General features: G+C 37.0%; 1 protein-coding gene across 2 annotated transcripts in view; it reads right to left on the bottom strand.

Moving 5' to 3' along the window:
• LOC136158246 (cytochrome P450 2C19-like) overlaps positions 1-19,878 on the bottom strand; it is a 28,133-nt gene extending 8,255 nt beyond the window's left edge. Inside the window, exons 1-6 of one of the 2 annotated variants that reach the window (XM_065920035.1) lie at positions 19,711-19,878; positions 17,172-17,334; positions 16,865-17,014; positions 8,103-8,263; positions 6,762-6,938; positions 1,066-1,207 (exon numbers count right to left, since the gene is read on the bottom strand). In XM_065920035.1, coding sequence (XP_065776107.1) covers positions 1,066-1,207; positions 6,762-6,938; positions 8,103-8,263; positions 16,865-17,014; positions 17,172-17,334; positions 19,711-19,878 — 961 coding nt within the window. The remainder of the gene's footprint in view (positions 1-1,065; positions 1,208-6,761; positions 6,939-8,102; positions 8,264-16,864; positions 17,015-17,171; positions 17,335-19,710) is intronic. The other variant, XM_065920036.1, reaches the window with a different exon arrangement.
• Between the last annotated feature and the right edge of the window lie 1,061 nt (positions 19,879-20,939).

Raw genomic sequence — 20,939 nt, 5'->3', positions numbered from 1 at the left:
TCTTCTCTACTGACTTCATTATCACCCTTCAATATGTTCCCTGTGTTTTAGAAATTTGTTAAAGATCTATCTGTGGCTGTTTCCTGGCCTCCTCTTGTCCAACTTTAGAAGACTGATTCTCATTTGTAATAGTTCATAGTCCTTGTAGAGACATCCTGACACATGACAGGACATTGTTTCTAAATTGCTATGAATAATCATAACTCTTTAAATGTAAATGGCTTATATAATGTTCTTTGTAAAAGGTAAAATTATAGACCGTCAGAGTTCTTACTTTGGCAAGCACTGTTTCTCTAGAACCAGATTTCTGGACTAATAAAATACCTTTACTACTGCTAAGTCGCTTCAGTTGTTTCCAACTCTGTGTGACCCCATCCCTCGGATTCTCCAGGCAAGAACCCTGGAGTGGGTTGCCATTTCCTTCTCCAATGCTTAAAAGTGAAAAGTGAAAGTGAAATCGCTCAGTCATGTCTGACTCTTTGTGACCCCATGGACTGAAGCCTACCAGGTTCCTCCGTCCATGGGATTTTCCAGGCAAGAGTACTGGAGTGGGGTGCCATTGCGTTTACAGGTTCCTTAAACCTGATTAGTATAATTTCTCATGAATCTAAATTTTTAGATCACTTACCAGAAAGTAGACGTTATCTCTGGCTACCTCACTAAATTTCTAGGATTTCCATTTAGGCTTCAGTAAGGAGAGTTTCCAGAGAAGCAAATAGCAACCCACTCCAGTATTCTTGCCTAGAATCCAAGGGACAGAGGAGCCTGGTGGGCGGCTGTCTACGGGGTCCCACAGAGTTGGACACAACTGAATCGACTTAGCAACAGCAGCTGCAAAGAGAGTTTTCATTTTCCTTACCCTGGCTTTAGAACACTGCATTTTCAGAATGAGGAGGCAACAAAGTGGCCTTTCCATAATAAAGCCATTATGCAACCCCAGGCCAATTCATGCTGGGAGTGCCTGCTACACATGACCTCTCATGAAATCCAGATGCTGCTGGAAAACACTCCCAGTCCTCTTTCCAATATCTCTTTTGCAGTCACCCTGCTCACCATGTACCATACCTGTGACTTCTGGGTGCTTCAGCAACAGCAGGAGCCCATATCTCAGAGTGGTGCTTGTCGTCTCTGTCCCAGCTCCAAACAAATCAAATACAGTGGTTGTCAAGTTTTCAAAAGTAAACTCCAATTGTTGATTTTGTTTTTCCTAGGAATGATTTGATAAAATCGCTTGACAAGCTAGTTTATCAGAATTGCCCTTAAACCAAAATAACTCACGGTGTTTTAAAGTTAAGGCAACATATAAACTACTTGGCAATTACAGAAAAAAAACCATTGTACAGAAAAACAAAATATTATAAATTAGTTGACTTAAATGCCATTTTCTCCTGCCTTATTCCTCATTTGCCTAAAAGTTCCATTCATCAGCCTCTTTTGCATTTAGGTAGTGGCTCAGATGGTAAAGAATCTTCCTGCAATGCAGGAGACTCAAGTTTGATTCCTGGGTAGGGAAGATCCCCTGGAGAAGACAATGGTTTCTCCATCCCCTGGATATTGGAATGGCTACCCAGTCCAGTATTCTTGCCTGGAGCATTCCATGGACAGAGAGAAGCCTGGCGGGCTCCAGTCCATGAAGTTGCAAAGAGGCAGACACAACTGACTAACACATTCACTTTCAGGTTATGTAGTTTAATTTTTTGCCAACATGATATAAAAAGAAGCCTACTGGTACACTTCTTCTTTCTTACTCAAAACAAGTATTTGATAGATTGAAAGTGAAGGCATGGAAAAAGATAGTCCATACAAATGGAAATCAAAAGAAAGCTGGAGTAGCAATACTCATATCAGACAAAATAGACTTTAAAATAAAGACTGGAATTTCCTTGGTGGTCCAGTGACTAAGATTTTGCACTACCAATGCAGGGGGCCCGGGTTTAATCCCTGGTTGGGGAACTAAATCTCACATGCTGCAACTAAGTGTTCACATGCCACAATTAGAAGATCCTGCATGCCACAACTAAGACCTGGTACAGCCATATAAATAAAGATAAACAAGTAAATTAAATAAAGACTGCTACAAGAGACAAGGAAGGACAGTTCATAATTATCAAGGATCAATCCAAGAAGATGTAACAATTGTAAATACATATGCACCCAACATAGGAGCACCTCAGTGTATCAGGCAAATGCTAACAGCCATTAAAGGGGAAATCTATAGTAACAAAATAATAGTGGGCAACTTAAACTTATAGCACTGGATAGATCATCCAGACAGAAAATTAAGAAGGAAACACAAGCCTTAAATAACCCGTTAGACTAGACAAACTTACTGTCCTAGATATATAAAAAATATTAATTGAACATTCCATTCAAAGGCAGCAGAATACACTTTTTTGTCAAGCACATATGGAACATTCTCCAGGATATCATCTTGGGTCACAAATCAAAGCTCAGTAAATTTTAGAAAATTGAAATCATATCAAGAAACTTTTTCAACCACAAGGCTATGAGATTAGATATCAGTTACAGGTAAAAAATGTATAAAACACAAACACATGGAGGCTGAACAATATGTTATTAAATAACCAATGGATCGGACATGGTTGAGCATGCACCCACCACACTGCAACTAATGGTATTATACATGATATTATACACAGAAAACCCTAAAGATACTACCATAAAACTACTAGATCTCATTGATGAATTTGGTAAAGTTGCAGGATACAACATTAATACATAGAAAAGAAATCTCTTTCATTCCTATACACTAACAATGAAAGAACAGAACAAGAAATGAAGGAAACACTCATTTGCCATCACACCAAAAAGAATAAAGTATCTAGGCATAAACCTACCTAATGAGGCAAAAGATCTGTACTCAGAGAACTATAAGATCCCAATGAAAAAAATCAAAGATGATATAAACAGATGGAAAGATATATCATGTTTGTAGATCAGAAGAATCAATATTGTGAAAATGACTATACTACCCAAGGCAATCTACAGATTCATGTAATACCTATCAAATTACCAAGGGCATTTTTTCACAGAATTAGAACAACAATAACAAAAAAAGCATTTGACACGTAAAAGTAAGCAGACTGCTTTAAATACTGAGTAGAAGGGACTGTTAACATGCAAAAACATTGTGAACCTGTCCTTAGGCCAGTATTAATTTCACAATGCATTTGCAACCTCCAGTGGTCCAGTGCCATGTCTAATATTAAGTAATAAACACACTCAAGGGAGACCAAATACTCTGAATGTGTATACATTTTAGAAAAAGAGTCATCGCCTTTGACTTTACACAAGCTACAAGCTTGTCAATTCAAAAGTCAGTAAGAAAGGCAGTGAACTCATAAAACAATACTAGTATTTTCATTCCTTGAATTGGATTTGAAGATAAAGTAGTTATGTGTATATAGCCTATCATTATTAGGCTATAGAAAAAACTGCTGAAAGGAATTATATAAAACAATGTTGAAAGATTAAAGAAAACCTATATAAATAAAGGTCTTCCCAGGTGGTGCTAGTGGTAAAGAACCCACTGGCCAGTGCAGGTAGATGGAAGAGACACAGGCTTGATACCAGAGTTGGGAAGATTTCTTGGAGGAGGGCGTGGCAACCCACTCCAGTATTTTTGCCTGGAGGTTCCCATGGACAGGGGAGCCTGGCAGACTGCAGTCTACAGAGTCAGATAGGACTGAAGTGACTTAGCATGCTTATAAATAAAACGCCTTCCTCAACATAGATCAAAGCACTCAGTACTGTTATGATAGCATTACTGAATTAATGTCACAAAGAAGGCAGATAGGAAGTTTCAGAAATCCATCCCTCCACTGAAACAACAACTGGCCATGCACAAAGTACCTGAGCAACTACTTTGGGACTCTGGAAACTAGTTAGATATTTGCAGCCGATGTGCTTAAGTGCAATGTCTTATAAATGTGACATCTCCCATGCTGGCTAACATTCCTCATAACCCAGTTCCAAGGCAGACAGTTATGGAAAGTGTGGACTGTATTTGTGCTGTAGCCAGTGGATCTCAGAGCAGGAAACTGGACCACATTTTTCTACATTGGGATTGTGTGTTTGGATCACCGAGAGGCTGGCACAGAGGACAGCCACTGTTTCAATCTCCATGGCTTTCATTGAAAACATAAAGAGAATGCTTTCTTTTCCCATTTATATTTAGGTACAGGTATTTAAGAGAATCTCTGTAAGGTCACTATCTGACTATGGAGTTAACAGAACAGAAAGTCAAGTGACCACATAAGATAAGAAAATAGTCTTGGTAAAAATAATCTGGAAAAGTTACTACACAAAGGAATGAATACAGTCTTCATCAAATAACAATAGCAATTGTTAGACGTGCATAAAATCTTACTTCAAGAGTTATCACATTACATTATATAAAACATATAAGTATGGTCCATTAATAGCTGAAAAAAAATTGACACAAACCACTGGTGAGGAAGCCCAGACACTGGACTTACTAGATTAAAAACTATAAGATACATATCTTAGGTATGTGCAAAGAGTTGAAGAAAACCATATACAAAGAACTAAGAATATCAGAAAAGTGTCAGAACAATAGGAAATATCAATAATGAGAACTGCATTATAATAAAGAACCAACAGAAATTCAGGAGCTAAAAGTATAATACCAGAAAAAGTTAAAAACTTACCAGAAGGTTTCTGGTATTGTACTTTTTACAATAAAAAGTAGTATACTGTAGTAAATCATTCAGTACATCTAATCATTTTAAACCATATATATAAATATCCCATTTATAATGGAGCATAATGTAGCCATAAAAAGGAAGGGAATCCTGAAAGGGGTTAGAAGGGACTAGAAGGCATTATGCTAAATGGAATAAATCAGGAAGAGAAAATAAAATATATTATCTCACCTATACGTGGACTATGGGCTTTCTCAGTGGTGCAGTGCTAAAGAATCCACCTACCAAAGCAGGAGACACAAGAGACCTGGGTTTGATCCCTAGGTCAGGAAGATCCCCTGGAGTAGGAAACAGCAACTTGAGAATCGCATGGACAGAGGAGCTTCGTGGCTACAGTCCATGGAGTCACAAAGAGTCGGATACAACTGAGCGATTGAGCATGCACACATATGTGGACTATAAAATAAAAACCTGAACTCATAAACGCAGAGAACACATTGGTGGCTATCAGAGATGAAGAGGGGTGAAAATAAATGAACGTGGTCAAAAAGTACAAACTTCCAGTTGTAAAATATAAATAAGTCCTAAGGATGTGCAATACAGCATGATAACTATAGTTAATACTGTATTGTAAATTTGCAAGTTGCTGGGAAGGTAAATCTTAAAAATTCTTATCACAAGAAAAAAAATGCAATTATATGTGAGATGGATGTTAATTAGACTTATTGTGGTGATTATTTTGCAATACATGCATATATTGAATCTTTATGTTGTACGTCTAAAGCTAATATGTTATATGTTTATTATATTAATTCCTCAAACTAGAAATAAAAATCTACATTGTCTACAAGAAAGTCACTTAAGACCTAAATATATAAATATGTTGAATGTGAAAGAAGAAAAAAGATATTGCAAGATTGAGTAGCCAAATACAGTCTTAAGAAGGCCTGTCCTCAAGAGAAGCTAGTTAACCAGAGCCTCACCTGCTGGGGTTTTATCAGACACTAACTGACCTGAGAGTAGAGAAATATCCCATTCAGCTAGCTCTAGCTGTGGGAGAAGTGAGATTCCCAGCTCTGGCCCACTCTCGCTTTCCTGTCCAATCTAAGGAGGGAGAAAAACACTGAGGAACACACATGAAATTAACAGTCCAGAGGCATAGGCTCACTAAAATTTTGCAATCCCTATAAAAATCACTACTGCCTTCTTGGTATAAATTGACAAGTTTATTCTAATATACACGTGGAAATTTAAGAGATCACTAAAGCCAAAAGAATCTTTAGAAAGAACAACAAAGTTAAAGGATGTTTCAATTTCAAAACTAACTACAAAGCTAATAATTAAGACCGCCAGATGATGTGATACTGACATAAGGACTGACAGAGATTATCGAAATAGAATTGAGATTACACAAATAAACCCCCACATTTTGAGTCAACTAATTTCTAACAAGGATGTCAAAATGACTCATGTGGGAAAAACAGTCTTTTCCACAAATCATGCTCACAGACACCAACTTCCAACTCCATATCTCTGTCAATCCATTTTACTTTACACTCAATTAAGGTTTCACTCTTCTATCCACCTACTCTTTCCAATCACACTTCTCTGCACTGCTGAATACAGCATACACCCATCTGAAATTCCCTCCCCTGTCTTTCAATGCAAATATATTACTATATTTCCAACCACTGGACATACAGGAAGGCCACCTGCCTTAAGCCATTCTTTTCCATTCCCTCACACAGTGTGTGCAATTACCATGATCATCTTCACATTACAACATGATATTTTGTATTTTCTCAAAATAATTGGACACAACTTAGCAAATAAACAACAACGTGTTTGTAATTGTTTACATTTCACCTGAAGTGTCATTCTATCTCTCTTTGGGTAGATTCTTAGTCCATAAAGAGCAGGATCAATTTTTCTACTTATCATGCACACAATAGGTATTTAAAATGCTTGACAGCATTGCTTCCCTGACCATTAAAATAAGTCTGGTAAATACAGAACTAGTCAATGAACCACAGAATGCACAACAATCAGATAACTGAACTGTCATTAACACTTTACCTGCTCCATTCTGATTAGGAAACAATCAATATAGTCCCGAGGGTTGTTAATATCCAGGGATGCTTTGTGTTCCATTGCTTTCTCCAACACATAGCTTTTTAAATTCGCAACATTTTTAAGTACTTTGTTATGACTTCCTGGTAAATAATTAATGAGTGCAGGGAAATTATTGCAAACCTAGGAGAGAAACAACTGTTTATTAAATAAAGATCACTTTAATAATACTTCTATACCATATGCCAAACCCTGGTCAGAAATGGTATTATAAGTATTAATATAATATGATCTCTGTATTGAGGGAAATTCTTACCTTACAGGTACATAATTTGCTATACTGATAGATGTCTATGAGGGAGAACATTCTGACCAGGAATCAAAGATGATAATCATTTCCTATAATCATATATGTATAGCATAAAAGAACTGTTATAAAAATTATCTCATTTTCTTATATCAACTCTTCCCTTCTATGGGATGGCATGAAATACTATGACTCGCATTTTGTAGATGACAAACAGCAGAGGTTAAGAGAGTTTGGACAACCTGATATCCAGTCCAGAGCTGGTCCCTGATGTTTCTACTGCCGTTTCATAGACTCAAACATAAGATCATGTTTCAGGACTGAAAAAATACTAAAAACCATGAAATTTAACTCAATGTGATAAAGTCACTGGCCCCCAGAGCAATTAAGTGACCTCTGCAAGTTCACATCATTGTCTTTTAGGTAGAGGGCAGAACATGTCAGCTCAGCAAAGGTACACCTGTGATGTGGGTTTGTGGTTCCTGCACCAAAAAACCCCAATCCCCTTTATCATCCCCAAAGCAATTACCTTGTCAGTTAAGATGCCAATTACAGAACCAAACATTCCTGTCCTTGTCAGTGTCCCCTGGCAGCACTCTCCCCCCTTGAAAGAGACATTCTTTTCCTTTCCAAACACAGATATTTCTGCCAACTTAATGTGCTGAAGAAGTCCTTTTGTGGTGACTGGGTGACAAGACTTGTGGGCAATGGAAGGCTTTCCAGGACATGGAAGTCCTTCTACTGCTGTAGGCATGCTTTCAGGAAGCTACCAAAATAGTTTATGGAAAGTAGTTTTGGAAATTGGTGGGAAAACCACTGAACAGTGTCAATAGGATTGAATTACAATTCTGTATTCTGGGCATGAATTTTCCTGTCTATTTTTAAAGGGCTCCACCATCGTCCCCAGATGAGCACTCTGTGATTCTCAGCTCTGGGCAGGACTGTGCTGTTCACACATTCACCTCGCAGCTTGGTGTATCTGGAACTCATGGAGAAAAGAGCAGAAATGATTCCCGGAGAAGAAAGGACCTTGACCTCACCTGAACCCATGGAGAGCTCAGAATCCTGAGGATTTCGTTCAATCTTTCCATTAGATCTAGAAAAATCGGATCTTTATAATCAAAACGGTTCTGGAAAATAATGGAGCAGATCACATTGCAGGGAGCACAGCCCAGGATGAAAGTGGGGTCACAGGGCAACCCTAAAGAATAACAAACAATTTAAACATGTCATTAAAACATACACGAGACATTTGTATTTAAGATAACAGGTAAAGGTAATTTTAGAAACTCTAAAGCAATATTTTGGGCTTCCTTGTGGCTCAGCTGGTAAAGAATCTGCCTGCAGTGTATGAGACCTGGGTTCGATCCCTGAGTTGGGAAGATCCACTGGAGAAGAAAAAGGCTACCCACTCCAGTATTCTGGCCTGGAGAATTCCATGGATAGTCCATGGGGTTGCAAAGAGTTGGACATGACTGAGTGACTTTCATTTTCACAAGGCAATATTTTTCCTGCTATTTCCCTTAACAGCAAAGTATTCCACATGCATAAAATCAACACATCACTTTTACCTTAACCTGAGTAGATCATTTCACCCTAACTTTGTAAATAATGGTTTTTTGACAAAAAATTCAATTTAAATCCACTGCCTTAACTTGTACTCTTTTCACCCAAGGGGACTGTTAAGTTGAAGGAAAAAAAAAAAAAAGAAAACAATTTAAAAGACTATTTTTATATCATTTTATAACCTAAACTTATCAGCGCTGAATATTATCTGTTTGCAAAGCCTGTAGAAAATAAAGCACTGATAAAGAAAAAAAGAGAATAGTGAGAACCTCAAAATGCTTTATATAATTAATAGCTGAAAGAATCATCTCTAGAATCAAAACAGAAAGAACAGTGTTGGCCACCACAACATTGTAAAGCAAAAATCCTCCAACAAAAAGCAAATAAAAGAAATGAGAACAAAAAAATAGCTTTTTATAAAATGGGTTTCTTGTCTAAAATATGAATTTTTGTTATTGTTCAGTCACTAATTCATGTCTGTCTCTGTGTGACCTCACGAACTGCAGCACGCCAGACTTCTGTCCATCACTACCTCCCTAACTTTGCTCAAGCTCATGTTCATTGAGTCAATGATATCATTCAATAGTCTTATCCTCTGTCACCCCTTGCCCTCAATTTTTCCCAGCATCAGGGTCTTTTCCAATGAGTCAACTCTTTGCATCTGGTTGGCCAAAGTATTGGAGCTTCAGCTTCAGCATCAGTCCTTCCAAAGCATATTCAGTGTTGATGATACTACTTTAATGACAGAAAGTGAAGAAGAACTAAAGAGATTCTTGGTGAAGGTGAAAGAGGAGAGTGAAAAAAGCTGGCTTAAAACTGAACGTTCAAAAAACTAAGATCATGGCATGTGATCCTATCTCTTCATGGCAAATAGACTGGCACAAAGTGGACACAGTGTCAGATTTCATAATTTTGGCTCCAAAATCAGTGACTGCAGCTGCAAAATTAAAAGATGCTAGCTCCGTGGCAGAATAGATGAGTATACAGCTAAGAACAGCCACATTAAAACTTAAAAAAGTGAAATTTCATTTTTCCTGTATTAGCAACTCCCCAAACCTGGCACAACCCGATGCTGGAAGAGAATGGCCAAGGTGGTGACTACTCCATTGCAGGAAACAGAAGGATGAAGCATGCATCCAAATGAACTGACTTTTCAGGGGCTTCTTTAGGAAATGGTGTCTATCTTAACTAACTTGGGGTGTTCTCAGAACAAGGATTGTATGGATGTCTGGGACCACTGAGAATAAAGGAAAGTGAGGATAGTGGTTTATTATGGCCAGCATGGCTTGGCACAATCTAGAGAAAGTGAACCACTTCAGGCTTTTTCTTGAAGGGGATGGTAGAGGAGTAGAACTTGCATCTGGGGCTCAGGCTTTTTGCAGGGCTACCCAAGGGAATGATATCTGTCTCATCTGATTCAGGGTATTAAGGGGGAACTTGCTGCAGACAGACAACAAAGGGAACAAGAGGTTACCTGAAATGAATTTGGCAAGCTTCACTAATTGTGAAATTTTACACTCAAGGCCAGAGAAGTTGCATCTTCATTTTCAAAAGTAAAAGATTTCAGAGGCTCCCAGAAGCCCTAGCCAAGATACCTGGTGAGAGTTTTGCCTTATATAAATATTGAGCCACAATAATGTAAAGCAATTATCCTCCAATTAAAAATAAATTAATTAAATTTAAATAATTAAAAAAGAAGGCAAATCAGCTGTGAACTACTCATTAAAAAAAAAAAGACTGGGAGGGTTGGCAATTATTTTTTCAAAATCATAGATTTCAACAGGAAGCCACAAAATACAAAAAGAAGCAGGAAACATGGCTCAAAGGTAGAAAATAAATCTCTGGAAACTGATCCTAAAGAAATGGAGATATTACTTATATGAACAAAGAATTTTTTAATAAAGATGCTTCATCAGTTCAAGAGGATGATTCATGAACAAAATAAGACTGTCAACAAAGAGACAAAACACAACACAAAAAAGAATCAAACAAGGACTTCCCTGGTAGTCCAATGGTTAAGAATCTGCCTTCACATGCAGGAGACTTGGGTTCCATTCCCAGTTGGGAAACTAAGATTCCATATGCCTCAGAGCTACTAAGCCCGTGCTCATATTATTTAATCGGAAGATTAAAAAGGAAAAATATGAAAAAGAATGAAGAAATCCTAAGGAACTTACAGAACACCAATAATTATATCAATATGCATATTATGGGGAAGAGATAGAAAGGGATAGAAAGCTTATTTGAAGAAATAGTGGCAAAAACTTTCCATATTAGGGGGAAAACTGACACTCAGATTCTAGAAGGCCAACACACTCTAACTAGGATGAACAAAAGAATCCACTTTGAAATACATTAGAATCAAATTGCCAAAAGTCAAAGATAGAAAGAAGTGTGATAGTAGCAAGGAAATAGTCCCTTAAAACAGAAGCATCATACAACTAACTAACAACAGGTTTCTAAGCAGAGATGTTGCAGGTCAGAAATGAGTGGGATGATACAGTAAAAAGAAAAAAAAATGTCAACAAAGAAAACTCTTAACATATCTAGCAAAACAATTCTCCAATAAAGGACAAATAAAAGCTGAAGGTGTTCATCACCAGTAGACATGTCTTACAAGAAATACTAAAACGTGTCATTAAAGTTGAAACAATAGGGCACTGAACAGCAACACATAGCACAAAAGTATAAAGCTTGCTGATATAGGTAAATATATAGACCAATCCAGAATCCCACAGTAATGTAGAGGTGGTGCATAAACCACCATTACCTCTAGTATAGAAATTCAAAGATAAACTGACAAACCTTTACCTAGATTATCTAAAAAAAAAACAGGAGAGAGAGGGCAGGGACTTCCCTGGCAGTCCAGTGGTTGAGGCTCTACACTTCCGATACAGGGGGCATGTGTTTGATCCTTGGTCAGGGAACAAAGATCCCACATGCCACGCAGCCAAAACACAACAAACAAATAAATGGATGAAAAGGTGTACAAGAAAGTCTCACTCCAAATATCAAGTGCTATTTAAAAATTTTTAGTTAAAAAAGAGAAAATTCAAATGAAAAACAATCAGAAGTGAAGATGAGATGTTACAACTGATACCACAGAAATACACAAAAAGTTGAAGCAACTACTATGACATCAACAAACTGTATAGCATAGAAGAAATGGATAGACAAGCTGTTGGGACTGAATCATGAAGAAACAGAAAATCTCACAAACCAAAAATGATAATGTTGTCAAATCAGTAATCAAAACCCAACAACAAAAAAAGCCTAGAACCAGATGGTTTTACTGGTGAATTCCACAAACATTTAAGGATTAGAAACATTGCCAATCCTTCTCAAACTCTTTTGAACATATGCAAATTTATCAATGCGATATACCACATTATTAAAATGAAAAGCAAAAATCAACACAATAGATGTGGAAAAAGCATTTGACAAAACTAGAAATTCTTTCTTGATAAAAACACTTCTATATTACTCAACATAATAAAGTGATATATGACAAACCTACAGTTAACATCATACTCAAAGGTGACAGTCTGAGGCTTTTCCTCTAGGATCAGGAAAAATATAAGATTGCCTCCTCTTACCACTCCTATTCAACATAGTACTGGGGGTCCAGGCCACAGCTATCTCTCAGTAAAAAAAAATAAAAAGTGTCCAAAGGAAAAGGAAGCAGTAAGAACTGTCTGCTTGCACATCTTACGTCTTATATATGGAAAGCCCTAAAGACCCTACTAAAAACTTAAAACTAATCAGTTAATTCAATAAAATTGTAGGATATAAAGTCAACATAAAAAATGAGACATGGCAACTGAAAGTGATCTATGAAAACCCCACAGTTAACATTGTACTCAAAGGTGACACATCAAAAGCTTTTCCTCTAGAATCAAGAACATTAAGAATGCCCACTCTTACCACTCCTATTGAATATAGTACTGGAATCCTAACCCCAGCAGTCTCTTAGTGGCAACCCACTCCAGTATTTTTGCTTGGAAAATAACATGGGCAGAAAAGACTGATGGGCTACAGACTGTAGGGTTGTAGAGTTAGACACGACTGAGCGTGCATACACACGCAAAGGAAAAGGAAGAAGTAAAAAAGTCTGTTTGCACATGCAATGACCTTATATATGGAAAACCCTGAAGACCCTATTAAAAATTGTTAGAACTAATCAGTGAATTCAGTAAAGTTGCAGGATATGAAGTCAACATAAAAAATGATTTGCATTTCTGTACATTAAAAACAAACTGTCTGAAAAAGAAATAAAGAAAACAATACCATTTTTCTCACAATAAAATGATTAAATGCTTAGGAATAAATTTAACCAATGAAATAAAAGTGTTGTATACTGATATCTCAAAGACACTGATGAAAATAATTAAATAAGGCATGAATAAGTGAAAAACTATTTAGTGTCCATGAATCAGAAGTATTAATACTATTATTTTGTGATAATATCCAAAGCTGTCTGTAGAGTCATTGTAATTCTATCAAATTCTATCAAATTCTAATGGCATTTCTTACAGAAATACAAAAAATAATTCTAAAAATCCACATGTAATTACAAAAAGACCCCAAATACCCAAAGAAATTCCAAGAAGAATGAAAAATGCTGAACAAATTAAAATTTCTGATTTCAAATCATATTACAAAGCTAAGATATCAAAAGAATATTGTACTGGCATAAAAACAAACACATAAACCAATGCAACAGAATTCAGAGCCCAACAACAAACCCATACATATATTATCAACTAATATTTGACAAGGGAGCCAAGAATGCTCAATGGAGAAGGATAGTCTCTTCAATAAATAGTGTTAGGAAAACTACAAATTCACATGCAAAAGAATGAAAGAGGATCCCTATCTTTACCACTCACAAAAGTTAACTTTAAGTGGATTAAAGACTTCAATGGAAGACCTGAAAGCATAAAACTACTAGAATAAAACTTAGAGAAAACACTCCTTGAGAATGGTTTTGGCAATGTGATTTTTTTAATGTGACACCAAAAGCACAAACAATAAAATCAAAAGTAAACTAATGGGACTACATCAAAGTAAAAAGCTTTTCTGCACAGCAAAATAAGTATGAAAGAAAATCTACAAAATATGAGAAAATGTTTGCAAACCATATTTCTTATAAGGAGTTAATATCCAAAATATGTAGCGAACTCATAGAACACAATAAAAAGAAAAGCAACCTGGTTAAAAGTGGACAGAACTGAACAGACATTTCTCCCAAAAGACATGAAAATGGCCAACAAGTGCATAAAAGGTTCTCAACATTACCATTTGTCAGGAAAATGGAGATCAAAACCACAAAACACACATTAGAATGGTTGCCATCAAAAGTCAAGAAATAACAAGAGTTGACTGGGATGTGGAGAAAAGGGAACATTTAAACACTATTGGTGTGAATGCAAACTTCTACAGTCACTATGTAAAACAGTGTGGAAGTTCCTCTATATATTAAAAATCGAACTACCATATGATCCAGCATTGCTACTTCTGAATGAAATGAAAACAGAATATCATAGAGGTTTCTGTACTTCATGTTTATTGCAGCATTTTTCACAATATCTAAGATACGGAGACAAACTAAGTCTCTACCAACTGTTGAATGGATAAAGAAAAAATAAATATACACACAGAGAGTTGACCCTTGAACAACACGTGGATGGAGCACTGACCCCCATCCCACCCGACCACAGTTGAAAGTCCATTTATAACTTTACAGTTGACCTTCCACATCTGCAGTTGCATATTCCAGGCTCCAACCAAGCATGAATCATGTGGTATTGTAGCAAGTACTTACCGGAAAATATTCACATATCAGTGGACCAATGAGTTCAAACCCATGTTGTTCAAGTGTCTACTGTGTATCACTTTAAGTGCAGCACTTGAGTGATATATACATACACACACACAATGGAATACTATTCAGCCATGAGAGGAAGTAAATCCTTGTATTTGCTACCACTGAATGGATAGTGAGGATATTATACTGAGTAAAATAAGACAGACAAGACAAATACTATATGAAATCACTTATATGTGGAATCTAAAAAAAAAAACAACAAAAACTAACACATAGAAACAGAGTAGAAGGATGGTTTCTAGGGGGCAGGAGGTTAGGGAAATAAGGAGATGTCACTCAAAGAGTACAGATATCCAGTTAGAAAATGAATCAGTTCTGGGGAACCTAATGTACAACAATATTAGTAGAGTTAACATAGCCATATTACATACCTAAAAATTGCTGAGAAATTAGTTTTTATGTGTTCTCTAAAGAAAGGTAATTATGGGACTTGATGGAGATGCTAGACAATGCTATGGTAGTAATCTATTGCAATATATGAGCATATAAAATCAACATATTATATACTTTAAACTCACACAGTATCAATTATATCTCAATGAAGCTGGGGGGAAATATTGAGTGTAGACCACATCCATTCAGGAAGTTGGTTTTTTAAAAACCTGGATATGTAGGTGTAGTTACAGTTACCACATAGGGAAAATGTATGGTTCAGTAGAAAAGTATGCACTATCTATATAGTTCACCCTTTTGTATAATGGGAGATATTTTGCAACTTTTTCAATTTTCAACAATAGATAGTGACACAAAATAATTCTTGTCTCTAAACATACAAACTCTGTTCTGTAGAGATTCAGTTGACTTTCCTAGCTAGTTTTGTCTTCATTTGCACATTCATATCAACATTTTTTCACTCTAAATAAATTTGTACTTTTCCACCCTTGTCGTATAACCTGGTTGGAACACTCTGTTACTTGTAAATTATTTCCTCATTAATGAGTTATGTAACATTTTTAACTTGTGTTCATTTAAAAAAATAAAGAAGATTGGTCAATAGGTATCTAAGGTGATGCTAACATCACTAATCATCAAGTTCTGTGCTGGTCTCAGCAATGTTGCATGATTCCACTTAGATGAAGTAGCCAAAGAAGTCAAACTCACAGAAGTAGAAAGTAGATTGCTGGTTAGCAAGGCTTCAGGGAAAGGAAATGGAGAGTTCAGTGGGTAGAGAGTATCAGTCATGAAGGATGAAAGTTCTAGAGGCCTACTGTGTGATTATAGTTAATAATACTGTCCTGCACACCGTAATATGTTAAGAGGATAGATCTCATGTTTTATGTTATTTACTATAAATTTTTTTTTAAGTGTTGCAAAGAAATATTAGGGCATGGAACAAAAGGAAAATGTATACTTAGTGGTTCCTATGCCAAGCTCCTTTACAGTCCAGGCTTGTAAGGTTGAAATAAAGTTTATTTTACTTTATAGGTAGAGGGTGATTTTGAAAACTTTGGGAAATTTCATCTATATGTGATTCACATGAAATCTGATTTCCAGTCTTTAACTCTGAAGAAAAAAATTAAAATAGTGTAATTTGTAATACAAGCTGAAAAATCAGAGTCATTATGACAAACACTTTGTGCCTGGCAGTGGGAAGTAAATAATTACCATAAATTTGTTATCAAAATCCAATAATGATGGAGCAAAGTTTGGTAAAATGAAAACAGAGTCAAATTCTAGTTAGAGAAGATAGGGTAAACAGGTATTGATTAGGTTGAAATCTAGTTAAATAAAACATTTCATATTAATCACTTGGTTTGGTGTATTGTGCTGAATATGTGTAGCATATATTTTTTTCAAAGCATAAATATTGTGAGTATTGAGTAGCAAGAAATAATTGATGCTGATATCTTTAAATAGTGTTGCCTTTACAGAGAGGGCTTCCCAGATGGAGCTAGTGGTAAAGAGCCTGCCTGCCAATGCAGGAGACTTAATACATCGATGGATGTAATAGATCGAACACAGGTTCGATCCCTGGGTTGGGAAGATCCTCTGGAGGAGAGGGCAGCAACACACTCCAGTATTCTTGCAAGGAGAATCCTATGGGTAAAGGAGCCTAGTGGGCTACAGTCCATAAGGTCAGAAAGAGTCGGACATGACTGAAGGGACTTAGCATGCACTCATGCCTTTACAGAGAACTCACGATTGAGGAGAATTGCACTGAGATAGATATTCCTAATGGACTGAAATAAATGATGTAACTATTGGCCAGAACTTCAAGCCTGGGTCCTGGAATAACTGTCAGATGTGTCTGTGAGACTGAATATAAGAATATAGTTCAATTAAGTAAACACATATGAGAGAGCGAAGACTATTAAGGATAGAGCTATTACAGAGCATAGAGTTGCTCACCATTGGTTTTTCTCAACTCCTCCACCAGGCAGCGGGCTTCCTCTTGAACTCGGTCCTCAATGCTCCTCTTCCCCATCCCAAAATTTCTTAGGGTCATGAGGGAGAAGCGCCGCATCTCCTTCCATGTCTTCCCATTGCTGAAAAGGATTCCTACCAGGAGGAGAAACAGAAACAAGGAGGGAGGTCCAAGGGAAGGAGAAGTAAGCTGACACTTGGAAGCCTCCCACATGGACCAAGTTCTGCTGGAAAGCTCTTCAAGTTCCTGTTTCCATCCTGCTCACTCCCATTGCCAATGCTTAATACATACCATTTCCTATATTAGCTCTTTCAGCCAGTGGAAATAAGCCTCTTCCAGAAAACTCCTCTCCCAGATCAATCAGGGCTTCTTTCACTGCTTCATATCCATGCAAGACCACGGTGGGCTTCATGCCAAAATACACAGTGAACACAGGGCCGTAGACTTTTGAGAGCTGTAAAGAGAGGTGCACATAATAGCAAAATAAGTCAGTATTTGAAACTATATTGTGCCCAAGGCAGAATGTATTATTATCTTACTATTATGCTTTCATTCTGCCACATACATCCTAAATATTTCTGAATTTAATACATAAGTATGAAGGTATTTGTTACTGTTTCCATTTCCATCTGTTATTTGAGGCAATGGCCCACGTACCTGGTACCCAGATTACAATTAATTCTCATATCAGCACCTTCAGCAGGTTTATTTGCCCAGCTTATAAATAAGGAGCACATCATGAGAAATGCCGGGCTGGATGAAGCACAAGCTGGAATCAAGATTGTCAGGAGAAATATCAATAACCTCAGATATGCAGATAACACCACCTTTATGGCAGAAAGTGAAGAGGAACTAAAGAGCCTCTTGATGAAAGTGAAAGAGGAGAGTGAAAAAGCTGGATTAAAACTCAACATTCAGAAAACTAAGATCATGGCATCCAGTTCCACCACTTCATGGCAAATAGATGGGGAAACGATGGAAACAATGACAGATTTTATTTTTTTGGGCTCCAAAATCACTGCAGATGGTGACTGCAGCAATGAAATTAAAAGGCCCTTGCTCCTTGGAAGAAAAGCTATGACCAACCTAGACAGCATATTAAAAAGCAGAGGCATTACTCTGATGACAAAAGTTCATCTAGTCAAAGCTATGGTTTTTCCAGTAGTTATGTATGGATGTGAGACTTGGACCATAAAGAAGGTTGAGAGCTGAAGAATTGATGCTTTTGAATTGTAGTGTTGTAGAAGACTTTTCAGAGTCCCTTGGATTGCAAGATCAAATGAGTCAATCCTAAATGAAATCAACCCTGAATATTCATTGGAAGGACTGATGCTGAAGCTGAAGCTCCAATGCTTTGGCCACCTGATGCAACGAGGTGACTCATTTGAAAAATCCTGATGCTGGGAAAGATTGAAGGCAGGAGGAAAAGGGGATGACAGAGGACAAATGGTTGGATAGCATCACTGACTCAATGGACATGAGTTTGAGCAAGCTATGGCAGATGGTGATGGACAGGGAAGCCTGGCATGCTGCAGTCCACAGGGTAGGAAATAGTCACACACGACTGAGCAACTGAACAACAACAACAGCAATAAATAAGGAAACAGGTTGGAGAATTCCATTTTCTTTCCAGCATCCCGTGGCTACTACATAGAAGATTTAAATTTGAAACTCTTATTCACTGTATGATCCTTAAGGAGCAATGCATCAATCCCTGAGGCCCACCTTTAAACCATCACCTAGCTGAGTGCTTCAGAACCACATGTAGGGTTCTTCCAATGGAATTCATATTCCCTAGCCCTATGATGAATACTAGAATTCCATATTTTAAAAAAATGAATTCAGATAACTCTAATGCCCAGCTTAGTTTGAGATCCACTGGTGTCACGAAGCATCATAGAGGTAGCGTCAGGAGATGCATATCTCATGGAGGAACAATATCTTCCATCCTGCAGTATTTATAGGGTACAGACAGGAGCTTCCTGCAGAATCCAAACAAGTGCTGCTGCCCCCAGTGGGACCCTGACTGGTGACTTCTTTCTCTCATTCACTCAAGCTTGTGCTGAATGCAGAGCTATTTCCTTAACACCAAGCACAATGTACTTCTTCATAAAAATTCTATTTTCATGGCCATCTGAACAAAACACATAGTTTATATAGTAAAAGACTTCTGCAAGGAAACCTCTAATCGCAAAACACTTATCATTTACTTTCAGTCCCAAATCACAGCAAGTGGCTGTAAAACAAAGAAGGGAAGTAACACTTGCAGCTTTTGCCACTTTATTATTTTGATTCTATTACATGTGCAAAGACAAATATTTCTCTGCTCACAAAACACATTACTTCGTTTCTCTACTTATGACAATGACAGGCCAGAAAAGGCAATAGAAATACCAGAATTTACAGGGAGTAATTTGCTGATCTGTTTTAACAACATGCCCAGGGCTTCCCTGGTGGTTCAGTGGTTAAGAATTCACCTGCTGATGAAAGTTCAATCCCTGGTGCAGAAAGATTCCTTATGTCACAGGGCAACTAAGCCTGTTTTCCACAACTCCTGAGTCCATGTGCCCTAGAACCCATGCTCCGCAACAAGAGAAACCACCACAATGAGAAGCCTGTGCACCGTGATTAGAGAGTAGCTCCAATCTGCCACAGCTCAAGAAAGCTTGTGCACAGCAAAGAAGACGCAATGCACTCAAAAATAAATAAATACAAATAAAAAAGTAATAGAAAAACAACAATGTGCCCAGAGAAATATATATGATTTTTAAAACTGGACTTAATTTACTTACCCTTTTCATGCCACTGGAGGAGCATAAAGTCTACTTACTTTGGTTAAAGATTTGCTGATATTCTTAATATCTAACTGTAGGATGTTTCCAAGAATCGGGAGAGGAGTGGGGCCTGGCGGGAGCTTCCCTTTCCCAGAGCTCTGTTTCCAGAGTGACAGGAGAAGCAGAGAGCAGAGACAGAGCACCAGGGCCACAGCCAGATCCATTGATGTTGTCTCTTCTCACTCAGACGACTGTGAGCCTGAAACTTAAGTTCCTGCTGATTCAACACTGGTCTCTCTGAGAACTAAAGATATCAGTCAATCACATCCACTTTATACTCTATTCTAAGTGGACTTTGGCCACTGATAAAGATAAAATTAAAGTGTCCTTTAATCTTGTTTTTCCTCTGTCCAGTAATGACTTTGGAGATTGTCACTTACTTGTACTGGGCTGGGATCCATGTTTGATAATTAAAAAAAAAAATTCCCATGTGCAGTCAGGATTGAGAACCACTGAAATAAAGTTTGATGCCAAAAAACAGCTCAAAACTCTGGATTCAAGTCAATGATCAGTTGCAAATTTATGACTTTGAAGACTATCAGTATATTCTATGCCATTTTAATTTATTTATTTATTACCAAATTAAAAAAGTTTATTGGTATATACTTGATTTACAAATGCTAGTTTCAAGTATACAGTAAAGTGAATAGGTTATACATATACATATATATATATCCACTCTTTTTATCCTTTAGATTATTTTCCCATATAGACAATTATAGAATATTAAGTAGACACCCTGTGCTATACAGTAAGTTCTAGTTAGTTATCTATTTTTTAAATTTTTCAATGTTTTTAATCCTTTAAATTATGAAAGTATGTTATCACATTTACAGGCAACACGGAAAATATAGATCAAATTTGCATATAGCTTCATTGTGTATTGGAATTATTTTTTTAAGTAGATAAATTAAGGTTTTTAGTTGGAACTTCAATATCAAATTCTCAAAAGTTAATAGAATGACTTGAAAGAAAAGAAGTATATAGTAGATCTGAAAAGCACTATGAACCAATTCAACATAGTTAGATTTATACAATTTTCACACAATGCTGCTGCTGCTAAGTCGCATCAGTTGTGTCTGACTCTGTGTGACCCCATAGACAGCAGCCCACCAACCTCCCATCCCTGGGATTCTCCAGGCAAGAATACTGGAGTGGGTTGCCATTTCCTTCTTCATTTCACACATATAACAGGATAAAAATTCTATTCAAGTCCCCATATGTC

The sequence above is a fragment of the Muntiacus reevesi genome, chromosome 2 (genome assembly GCF_963930625.1).
Source record: "Muntiacus reevesi chromosome 2, mMunRee1.1, whole genome shotgun sequence".
In the NCBI taxonomy this organism is placed as follows: Eukaryota; Metazoa; Chordata; class Mammalia; order Artiodactyla; family Cervidae; genus Muntiacus; species Muntiacus reevesi.
The sequence above is the reverse complement of the archived record's forward strand: the minus strand, read 5'-3'. Positions and strand labels throughout refer to the sequence as shown.